The 12,713-nt window shown below is 36.2% G+C and overlaps 1 protein-coding gene across 1 annotated transcript in view; it reads right to left on the minus strand.

Annotated features, from left to right (window-relative positions):
- FCHSD2 (FCH and double SH3 domains 2) overlaps window positions 1-12,713 on the minus strand; it is a 303,207-nt gene that overhangs the window by 146,218 nt on the left and 144,276 nt on the right. The window contains exon 5 of the mRNA XM_021704593.1: window positions 8,326-8,470. Within this exon, the coding sequence (XP_021560268.1) occupies window positions 8,326-8,470 (145 nt within the window). The remainder of the gene's footprint in view (window positions 1-8,325; window positions 8,471-12,713) is intronic.

Here is a 12,713-nt window from a genome sequence, read left to right on the forward strand (position 1 = left end):
CAAAGCAGGAAAGAATGTCCAGTGGATAAAAGACAGTCTCTTCAACAAATGGTGTTGGGAAAATTGGACAGCCACATGCAGAAGAATGAAACTGGACCATTTCCTTACACCACACACAAAAATAGACTCAAAATGGTTGAAAGACCTAAATGTGAGACAGGAGTCCATCAAAATCCTAGAGGAGAACACAGGCAGCAACCTCTTCGACCTCAGGCGCAGCAACTTCTTCCTAGAAACATTGCCAAAGGCAAGGGAAGCAAGGGCAAAAATGAACTATTGGGACTTCATCAAGATAAAAAGCTTTTGCACAATAAAGGAAACAGTCAACAAAACCAAAAGACAACCAACAGAATGGGAGAAGATATTTGCAAATGACGTATCAGATAAAGGGCTAGTATCCAAAATCTATAAAGAACTTATCAAACTCAACACCCAAAGAACAAATAATCCAATCAAGAAATGGGCAGAAGACATGAACAGACATTTCTGCAAAGAAGACATCCAAATGGCCAACAGACACATGAAAAAGGGCTCAACATCACTCGGCATCAGGGAAATCCAAATCAAAACCTCAATGAGATACCACCTCACACCAGTCAGAATGGCTAAAATTAACACGTCAGGAAACAACAGATGTTGGCAAGGATGCAGAGAAAGGGGAACCCTCCTACACTGTTGGTGGGAATGCAAGCTGGTGCAGCCACTCTGGAAAACAGTATGGAGGTTCCTCAAAAAGTTGAAAATAGAGCTACCCTATGACCCAGCAATTGTACTACTGGGTATTTACCCCAAAGATACAAATGTAGAGATCCAAAGGGGCATGTGCACCCTGATGTTTATAGCAGCAATGTCCACAATAGCCAAACTATGGAAAGAGCCAAGATGTCCATCAACAGATGAATGGATAAAGAAGATGTGGTGTATATATACACAATGGAATATTATGCAGCCATCAAAAAACCGAAATCTTGCCATTTGCAACGACGTGGATGGAACTAGAGGGTATTATGCTAAGCAAAATAAGTCAATCAGAGAAAGACAAGTATCATATGATCTCACTGATATGAGGAATTCTTAATCTTAGGAAACAAACTGAGGGTTGCTGGAGTGGTGGGGGTGGGAGGGATGGGGTGCCTGGGTGATAGACATTGGAGAGGGTATGTGCTATGGTGAGCACCGTGAATTGTGTAAGACTGATGAATCACAGACCTGTATCTCTGAAAAAAATAATACATTACATGTTAAAAAAAAAAAAAAAGGAAGAAGATAGTAGGAAGGGAAAAATGAAGGCGGGGAATCGGAGGGGGAGACGAACCATGAGAGACTATGGACTCTGAGAAACAAATAGGGTTTTAGAGGGGAGGGGAGTGAGGGGTTGGGTTAGCCTGGTGATGGGTATTAAGGAGGGCACGTATTGAATGGAGCAGTGGGTGTTATATGCAAACAATGAATCATGGAACACTACATCAAAAACTAATGATGTAGTATGGTGACTAACATAACATAATAAAATTAAAAAAAAAATGGGCACATGTGTGCACAGACCCACACATAGCCACTCACTCCTTATATCCCTACGCTTTGAAGAATAAGATGTGTTTCTTAGTACTGGGTAACCAAACATCTTATGGAAATTACTTAATTCATTTTCATGCATAAAACGCTATTAATTAAATTATTTTTTGCATGTGTGACAATGTCAAGGTGGATCTTATGATAGTTCATATTTTTAAAAGGATTTCTCAAAAATCTCGTCAGAAAACTTAGGGTGATTCTTTTCTTGTTTTTTCATTCCCTTTATATAAGTTTCTAAGATACTATTCATCAAATAATATTAGATAGATAGCCTATCTATCTAATGCAATAAAGAGATCTCTTGTGATCTATTCTTCCCTACCCTTAAATAAATCCATAACCAAATGTTTTCCATCACCCAACTGAACTGTTTCAAGTCAGAGCAATTTGGGTTTTCGTCAAAGGAAAGTGCTCTGCACACAGCAAAATACAGGCATACCTCGTTTTATTTCACGTTGTTTTATTGTGCTTTGCGGATACTGCATTTTTTTTTTTACAAATTGAAGGTTCAAGACTTCAGTGGAAGAAGTAACTGCAGACGTGGTGGAAATAGCAAAAGAACTAGAATTAGAAGTGGGGCCTGAAGATGTGACTGAACTGCTGTAGCCTCATGATAAAACTTGAATGGATGGGGAGCTGCTTCTTATGGATGAACAAAGTAGTTTCTTGAGATCGAATCTATTCCTGGTGAAGACTGTTGATATGACAACAAAGAATTTAGAATATTACGTCAATTTAGCTGATAAAGCAGTGGCAGGGTTTGAGAGGATTGAATTGACTCCAATTTTGAAAGAAGTTCTACTGTGGGTAAAATGCTATCAAATAGCATCATATGCGACAGAGAAAGCATCTGTGAAAGAAAGTCAATGGATGCAGCAAACTTCATTGTTGTCTTATTTTAAGAAACTGCCACAGCCACCCCAACCTTCAGCAACCACGACCCTGATCAGTCAGCAGCCATCAACATCAAGGCAAGACCCTCTATCAGCAACAAGATTATGACTCACTGAAAACTCAGATAATGGTTAGCATTTTTTAGCAATAAACTATTTTTAAATTATGGTATGTATATTTCTTTAGACACAGCTACTGCACACTTAATAGCCTACAGTACAGTGGAAACTAACTTATTTACACTGGGAAACTAAAAAATTCATTTGACTCACTTTATTGCAGTATTTTCTTTATTGTGGTGGTCTGGAATCAAACCCAAAATATTTTTGAGGTATGCCTGAACCAAAAATATTTATTAAATAAAAGTCATCAAACTTAATTTGCAAAAAAAAAAAAAGTTACCTAGGACTTCCTTTCCAACATTTAAAATAAATTTCTCCTGCAGGAATTCAGTTTTCTGGGAGAGACTAAGTTATATACTTTTAAAAAAGCTTAATAATGCCTATATATTAAGAAAAGACTCGGTGTGGTATAAGCCCAGCTCTTTCCCCAAAAGTTATAAGCACTAAGCACTGATAAACACAGAAATGAATGCATAAGTTTACATTAAGGCTAAGGGGTCATATGAAATGGTGAAAAACAAGCATATTAGAATTCTAGTGAAGAAATTAAAAGTATGATCCCTGAGTATGACACAGATCATGGATAGATAGATATACTTCCCAATAACTTAAGGACAGGAATAAAAGTAAAAGTAACTTGAGCCAATACATTAAAGTCCTACAAACCAGTAGGTTCTCTGACCCAGTAGTCATGTCCTGGAAATTCATCCTAAGACAATAACTTCAAAGAAAAAAAGTTAAAATTTTATTGTAGACTTAAGAGAGGTATGATTTAAAAAAGCAGAATAAATTAAAAATTCATTCAGAAATAAAAAATAATAGAGGTGCCTAGGTGGCTCAATTGGTTAAGCATCCAACTCTTGATCTCAGCTCAGGTCTTGATCTCAGGGTTGTGAGTTAAACATAATAATAATTAAAATAATAATAATAATAATAAACATAAAGCTTGTATAGAAACATGAACAATTAATTAGGAATTGGGAGAGAATGACAAATATAGGAGATCATAAAAAATTATCAGTGTATTAATTACAACTATTACAAAAACAAAGAAGATAAAAGGAGTAAAGGAATTAAGTAGTCTACTAAGGTAAAGAGGTTGTATGTATTTTTCTGTAAAACTATTTAAATATTAAACTTTAAGCATTTTTAAAAGATTGCATAGGATTTGGAATTAGGAAGTAGTGTATTCAAGTTCCTGCTCTGTTATTTACTACTAAGTCTCTTCAACAATTTTTAGCCTCAGTTTTGTCATTTGTAAAATAATATTTACATACCTAACAAGTACATAAGAAAATCAAATGAGACTATAAGGAATACATTAACAGTTCACAAACTCTAAAGTGTTATCCAATGTAAATCCCAACTATTTCAAAGGAATGTAAACTCTAGTACATGAGAAAGATATGAACTAAAGTGTTATTAATTAATTTTAAGAATGATGGATGTTGGGTGTCTGGGTGGCTCAGTCGGTTAAGCGTCTGCCTTCAGCTCAGGTCATGTTCCCAGGGTCCTGGGATCGAGTCCCACATTGGGCTCCCTGCTCAGCTTCTCCTCTGCCTCTCTCTCTGTCTCTCATGAATAAATAAATAAAACCTTAAAAAAAAAAATGATGGATGTTAACTGGACTTACTGTGGTGATCATTTTGCAATATAAACAAATATCAAATCATTATATTATACACCCCAAATTAATATAATATTATGTCAATTATACCTCAGTTAATAAAAATGACAAATGCCTTAGAGTACTGTGGCTCATTTTGTTTTAGAAGCAAATGTCAGCATACAGAAAATTATTTAGAAAAAGCTATGATATAATTCTCATTATAATCTACACAATGGTCAGATGCTTTATAATTATAATATGCCTGGATTTATCCCCAAGTATTAGAAAAGAAAACTGTCAAAATAGAGAAAATTTTTAAAAGAACAAGAACATTAAAAGGTTATAGAGGGAAAACTTTAAGTCAAACTTGGTTGTGATAATGACAGAACAAGTTGTTTCAGACTACCTTCCTCTAGGCTGGAAACTGTAAAAGTTGGACACTGTTAAAAGCTACCAGCACTAAAGAAGAATAATACACATTGGACTTATGGGACTGCGATATCTGGAAGAAGGGAAGCACAGCCAGGTAAGCTCTAAATTTAAGGTGACTTTTTTCCTTAGGTTATTTGTTGAATCAGGTTACAAAGAAAAAGGCATTCTTACTAGACTGGGGATACAGAGGCTGGAGTTTAAGGATGCTGAAAGAGTAGAAACTTGAGAGGCTAAGATCTGGAAAGAAGGGTACTATAGAGAAGCAAGCCCAAAGATCTGTATGCAATTTCCCGGAGTCATCAGTTGACTTCTAAATGGCATGTATGGGTGAAACCCCCAAGAAATCCAATAAAAAACAGTAGCTGAAAGGCTAATGAGCTGAGCAGTTACCAGAGGATTAGAGCAGCTACATGACGTTGAGAAGACAAAGGTTGGAGCCATGTCTTGTCAAAGTAGAAGGGTTTTGGTAGGCACCCTACACTTTCAGTTAAAATCCTGGCAATAAGGACAAAGGTGAAATAGACCAGCCCTAAGAAAGGTTAAAACCAGACCCTAACAGGATCAAGGTGAGATGACAGTATTCTATCTGCCTGCAGAAAACAACTCTTTGGAAATAAAAAATGTCTTCCAGAGTCTCTATAATTTCTATCCACAATGTCCAGCATTGTGAGGCATACTAAAACAGTTGACCCCAATAACCAAAAACCAAGAAAAACAATAAACCATAAAGAGAGGCCTCCAGTGATTCAGACAGTTGAATCATGAAACAGATTAGGAGTAACATATAAGAGGGTAAAAGAAAAACATGTGGAGCTGCACCAGAAACACAGAATCTATTTTTTAAAATATTTATTTATTTTTGAGAGAGAGAGAGAGAGAGAGAATTAAAGAGAGTGAGCAAGAGCACAAGTCAGGGGGAGGGGCCAAGGGAGAAGCAGACTCCCCGCTGAGCAGAGAGCCTGATGCGGGCTCGATCCCAGGACTTCGGGATCATGACCTGAGCCAAAGGCAGATGCTTAACCGACTGAGCCACCCAGGGACCCCACAGAATCTACTTCTAAAAACTCAATTAAAAACTCTAGAACTGAAAAATACATTGAGATTCCAAAAGATGTTTTAAAAACACATTAGAAATAGCAAAACAGAGTATTAATGAACTGCAAGGTATTGGTAGAAAATATTCAGACTCAAGTACAGAAAGAAGTGAGGAAACAACCAAAGTATTGATCAATGCAAAAATGTATAAAAAATGTAGCATATACACATAATGGAATAGTATTTGACCTTAAAAAAAAGAATGAAATCCTACCATATACAACAACACAGATTAATCTGCAAGAAATTACACTAAGTGAAATAAACCAGTCACAAAGGGACAAATACTGCATGATTCTACTTACATGAAGTATCAAACTCATGAAAGCAAAGAATAGAATTGTGGTCAGCAGGGGCTGGAGGAAGAGGAAAGAGAGAAATGCTAACCTACCAAAATTTCAGATACACAGAATGAGTAAGTTCAAGATTAGCTGTATAATACTATGGGCTATAGATAACAATACTGTATTGTACACTTAAAAATCGGTTAAAGGGGTAAATTTCATGTCAACTGCTTTTATCACACTAAAGTTAAAAAAAAAGAAGAAATGGAAAATATAAGATTAATTCAAAAGAAGGCAAAAAAATGGCAGGCAGGTTAGAGAAGCAAAGGAAAAAGAATCGATGGTCTATTTATCCTATGGAGTCAATCTGTTGTAAAGCTTGGAGGTACAATCGGAGAAACCAACTGTAGCGGTTACTTATTTTTGCTTGCTCTGTCTCTATTTCCCTTGTTTTCCTTTGGAAACCCATCTCAATTTTCTTTTAGAAAATCATCTTTCCCCATTTTTAGTACATATAGTTTGCAATGAGGACTGTAACCCCTGACATGGGGGAAGAACTGTGACTGGCCTCAATTTGGATAGTTTTATTAAAACTTTTAGGAAAATGGAAAATGTAGAATTACTTGCTGTAAGATTTGTAAATCTTGCATTGTTGGGGCCACCAGGTAGAGAGCTGCTAAAGAATGAAGCGTTTGCTAAAGAATGAAGCAGACCTAATGGATGGGAAGAAAGACTGAATTATAATACCATCATTTGAGCACCTGGATCCACCCCTGGAATTTTCAGTTATACAAGCTAATACATTATTTTCTTGGCTTAACCTAGTTGGAAGTAGGTCTGTCATCTGTAATCTCAGAATCCTAATGGGTATGCCCAATATGTACTTAATGTCTAGATGGAACATAGCACCACTTTTATCAGATATAATATAAAACAAATTAATTCACAGATATGAGGACTTGTCAAATCCCACCAAATATCCTTTGCCCAGGAATGCTGGTTAAATTCAGGGCAGAGACTATTCTACCAATGGAAGAGAAAAGCACAGTGGTAAACTTTTTCAAAATTTTCTTATAATAAGAAAAGTAGAACTTTCCAGTAATTTGGTTAGATTTGGTGAAGGCACTAGCTATCTGAAACAGTATTTCCTCCCAGTTAGGAAGCTATGCTAGCCATTAATTCTCTGCCTCTATCTCCTACCCTCTTTCTGCACACATGGATAGATATTTACATACCTAGACATACGGCATATTTTCTTCCAACTCAAAAGCACTGTTTGGTCAGTGGTCATGTAGTTTATTCACCACGTTTGTTTTGAAAGAGGTAATTTTGAGCAAAGATAAAACAAAGGCATTCTTATACAAATATGTTAAAACCAAGTGATACTACATGAATGCTTGAAAGAGATGAAAATTTTATATACATACAATATACATTTAACGCTACTAAAATCATCTTTGACAAATAAGCAAAATCAGTTTTTTTAGATTTTGTTTGTAAAACAATTCTGAAAATCCAAATGACAATTAGAATTAAAAAACTGGATGGCTTCTGAATTACTATTTCCATAAATGGTTACTTTAATATTTTCTAAAGTATTTAATGGTTCCATAAGAAAAATTTAATTACTGATTAGGCATCACAATAATCTGTTTTTGTAACTCTATTTCCAAAAAAGGACACAATTCAATCAACTACTTTCAATAGCAAGCTTTTCATAAAAATCACATTTAATGGTGATTTTTTTCTATGAATTTTTAACTTCTGTATAATCAAGGAAATGGACCTATTTGAAAATTTTACTTCTTTATAACCTATATAATTAAACTTTAGAGCACACTACTTTTGGTGTTAAGTTTTCTACATTTGGTCAAAATGAGTCAACTTCCTTTAAATTATTATGCAATATGGCTCAAGTTAAAACTAAGACAAATTTTTTCAAGACTTAGTGGGTTTAATAACATACTACTTTAACATACACCAAACTATACCAATATTGTGAAACTAAATCTATTTACTTGAGTTAAGGTGAAAAGTGGTATCTGTAAGAAGTGTTCACTGAGCTTTCAGAATGTCCAGATTCAAATTACACTCACTTCTGTCAGTTAATAAAATATAGTAGTTAGAAAGAATATGATGAAATCAACAAAATCCTAGTAACATGCTGAAATCAGAAAATCCATGTTGAAATCAGAAATATCTGTGACCATATAGAAAAGCTCAAGGTGTTAAAATGCAATTTAATATAATCTTGCAGATTACAAATGGAGCACTGAGATATTAATATGCATATAAGAAAAGAAAGAAACAATACCCTTTTTAGTTGCTGTTCTTTTAAGCTTCTCACTGTCCTTGCAGGCTCAGAAATGAAGTTTTTATAGTTTTCACATATATTGATCCGAGACTGGGCTACCTGCATTGTTCCCTCAAGAAAAGATTTCCAAACAGGATACATGCTCCTAAATTCAAAGAGGGACAGAAAAGTATTAGGCAGGGAAAAGGAAAAAAAAGTTGGCTAACCTTATGCTGACTAGCACTGTGAAACAGATGGATGTTTTCTTTATAGTTGAAAGTGTATTTATACTGCTTTATAGATAGTAATATTTTTAACATATACAGGTAGAAACATGACATATACTTTATTCCTCGAGAACTCTGCAGTGGGCTGTTTTGATTCATCAGCTATTCTTGATACTGAAGTAAAGTGATACAAGGATTACAATTCCAGACAAAGCTAACACTATAAAAATTAGTGAATAATTCAGACTGTCCAGATCTTCCACTGTCTCAGGGTCATCACTGTGAGTATCAAGTTTCATTATTTCATTAAAATATTTTCCTGGGGTGCCTGGGTGGTGCAGTCAGTTAAGTGTCCAACTCTTGGTTTTGGCTCAGGTCGTGATCTCAGGGTCTTGGGATCAAGCCCTGTGTCAGGCTCTGTGCTAAGCACGGAATCTGCTTGAGATTCTCTCTCCCTCTCCCTCTGCCCATCCCCCAACTCTCTCTCTAAAATAAATAAAATCTTTAAAAATTTTTTCTAAAAGATATTTTCCTAATTTTAGAGATGGGTAACCGAGACTCAGAGATGTAGAGAATCACTCTAGATCACACTACAGTATGGTAGTACTGAGATACAGATGAAACCTGGGTACCTCTAAAGTACAGTCTCTTTCAACCACATCATATTACTTTCTTACATAAACTGATATGGCTGGAAAAAAAATCATGAACAATTGCTTACGTGCTTGAGAAGTCTACGGTATCATTGCTCTACATCTGTTTCTGTGTTGTAATAATGCTTAGCTAGCATCACATTGTGGCTTGGAATCGTTCCAAGCAAGTCCCATCATCTTTGCTTGATAAATGTGCTCAGTAATCGCTTTGTAAAGTCAAAGAATTATTCATCCTTTGCTTTTTGTAGCCAATATCCTTTTCAAAGCTTCTCTTCTACTTTGCTAAACACCTTAGTCAGTTCTAGTATGCACCTACACTAGGTTAAACATATTTTATAATTATCGTAACAATGGATGGTATTTTGTTTTTAAAAATGAAATACTGGTAGATTATAACATTCATCTCCTGAGATTTTCTTCCCTTGCCATGTGGATTTTCTACTATAGATTGCTATAGTAGATTCCTTGTGTTACATAAATGCTAGCAGAGGGTCAATGGATGAAATGGATGACAGTGTAAAAGTAAGAAAAAGGGAGCGCCTGGGTGGCTCAGTCAGTTAAGCGTCTGCCTTCGGCTCAAGTCATGATCCTGGGGTCCTGGGATCGAGTCCTGCATCGGGCTCCCTGCTCAGCGGGGAGTCTGCTTCTCCCTCTGTCCCTCTGCCCCTCCCCCTGCTTGTACGTGTTCTCTCTCTCTCTAGCTTGCTCTCTCCCAAATAAATAAAAAATCTTTAAAAAAAAAAAAAATAAGAAAAAGAAAAATTGCCTGAGTCCCCAGCTTACTTAGAACCAAAAAAACCCTTGTAACTGTATTTTTCAACCAAGGAAATGATTAGTTTATGTAATGAATTAGTTTTTGTAAAATACCAAATGAATCAATTTACATGGAAATGTTCATTTATTTAAGCAGAAGTATATCACATTCTCTTTGGAAAAAAAGATTCAGTGTGTTGTGCCAGCAAAAACTTTCAGCATAAAAGCAAAATGAATATGAGATGATGGACGTTAACTAAACCTATTGTGGTAACCATTTCACAATATATGTAAATCAAACCATCACGCTGTACACCTTAAACTTATATATTTTTCAATAAAGCTGGAAAAAAAAAAAAAGAACAGCAAAATTAATGTCCTCCATGGCCTTGCTGCATGACAACTGATGGAACCTAGGATGTAAACTCACCACAAGCCCTCCTAAGCAGTCCAAATAATTGATTTTCTCAGATTTGTACATTTTAAAATCATAATGAAAATGAGAAAGAACCACTATGAATTGTGATAGGAAGGAAGGAGGGTAAGAAGGACAGAAAGAAGGAAGGAAGGATCCCTTCATCTAGGCTCTCCCCTTAGGTAGCACCCTCTTCCCTCTACCTCTTGGCCTAGTTGACTGCTGTTCATCCTTCAAATCACAGCTTAATTGTAACTTCCTTAGAGAAGTCTTTCATGATCACCACCAACCCAACCCACAGACTCAATCAAGTCCCTTTCTGGTATTCACTCACACGGCTCCAACATTTTTCAATTTTACATATTTTTATGTAATTATTAGTTAATGTCTGTCCTTCTCACTATAGTGAAAATTTCCTGAAGGTAAGGGTACATGTCTTTCTCACTATCTTCCTAGGGCCTAAACACATGGCCTAACATTTAGAAAGGTTACAGGAAGTATGTGTTGCATGAAAAAATGAACAGATATAAAATTATGAGGATTATACAATAAAAAGAAAAATTCCTTCCTTATAGAGTTTAAAAAGAGATCTTTGGGGATTAGCAGATCTATAGCAGGGAAACATATCCCCAATAATGACACACCACAAAAAGAACAGAATTGAGTTACCAGTTCATCAGAAGACCCGGGCTCAACCAATATAATCATATGTAGGATACTTCACTATACTCTCATTTCCTCTACTGGCAAATGAAGAAAGTAACAAGAACACCAGAACCACGTCCCTCACGGGGCTGCTTTGACAGTAAATGCAAATGATGTGAAAACCCTTGGCACGGATTCTTTTAAATGTATAAATAGTAAGAGAAACAGAATTGTAATAGAAATACAAGTGCTTCTTCATATAATAGTGATGGCGGCAATGGTAGTGTTTTTCATTCTGAGTAAGGAAAAATAATAATGGGTATAGAGTGATTTTTACATCTTTTTTAAATTCACTAGGCTTCATACATGATTTTGAAGCATAAGATGCTAAGCATCTATGGTATTTTGGTATTCTGCTCAGGTCAGGAAACTAGGTTCAGAATTATGAAAGAAAGGAAGGAAATTCTTTTAAGAATCTATCACATGCTAGACACTATGCCATGTATTTTTGCATTTACATTATCATTTAATCCTCATGTCAACTTTGTGAAATAGGCATTATCCCCATTTTTTAGAGGAGAAAAGTAAGGCTTGGAGAGGTTGTAGAATTTTTCTAAGGCTATTCACCAGGAAATAGCACTCCCATGGTCATAACCTAGACTTTGCCATTACCAGTAACTACCCCTCTGCTGTAATCATAAATTAACCATCTAATCCCTGAACAACACCTTCTATTTCCATTCATTCCCTTTAGGATTCTGACTCCAACAATTATTCAAACTCTATCAGAACCCATAATCCATTCGATCTTATACCCCTTCCCACTGTCTCTTACCCCCTCTCTCATAATTTCCCTTCTCAGCTCCTTATCCAGCTTAAGTTTCATGGTCCACCATTATAGTAACTGCCTATGTATACCCTTATGACTCTGGCCCCTCTCTTTTCATCATTCTAATCTACAAATTTCAATGTTGGTTAAATCTGTTTGTACCGTACCAATCTCTGTGCAGCAGAACACTACTGAAGAAAACGATAATCATGCTGCCTTGGTCTCGGTTTAAACTGATGGCTAATAAAATTCTAGTAACCCCTTAGTGCTACGCAGCAATTCTACTATAGTCCCCTAAATCCTCTTACTCTCTCAATCTTCTACACAATTATTTCCCACCTTTTCCCCTCATCTCAAACCTCGAATATGACCACGCTTTCAGCCGATAATGAAGCTACCAGAAGACAATGCCCATATGGTCCCACCACAGCTACCAATCTCCCTACTTCTGCACCCATGCACTCGGTCATCTCTCCTTTTACTTGGCTGAACTACCTGTGCTCTGAAGGCCAAACCTTCACATTTATACTGTATTCTATAACTCACTCAAGAACAGCAATCCAGTAATTGTGCTTTCTCCTACAACATCGACTGTTCCGCCTCCACTGGATGGATCTCTAAATATGCTATGTGTCTCCATTCTCAAAAAACAAAAACAAAAACAAAAAACCCTCCATCAACCCTCCATTTCTCTCCAGCTACCACTCCAATGCCTGCTCCCTTTCACAGCAAAACTCCTTGAAAGAACTGTCCGAAATTACTGTTTTTAATTCCTCTGCTCCTGGTCTCTCTCTTTTTTTTTTTTTTAAGAGAGAGAGAAAGAGCACGTGCGCACACACGACGCAGGAGTCAGGGGAGGGGTTGGGGTGAGGGGCATGGCAGAGGGG

Source organism: Neomonachus schauinslandi, chromosome 11, assembly GCF_002201575.2.
Source record: "Neomonachus schauinslandi chromosome 11, ASM220157v2, whole genome shotgun sequence".
Taxonomy (NCBI): Eukaryota; Metazoa; Chordata; class Mammalia; order Carnivora; family Phocidae; genus Neomonachus; species Neomonachus schauinslandi.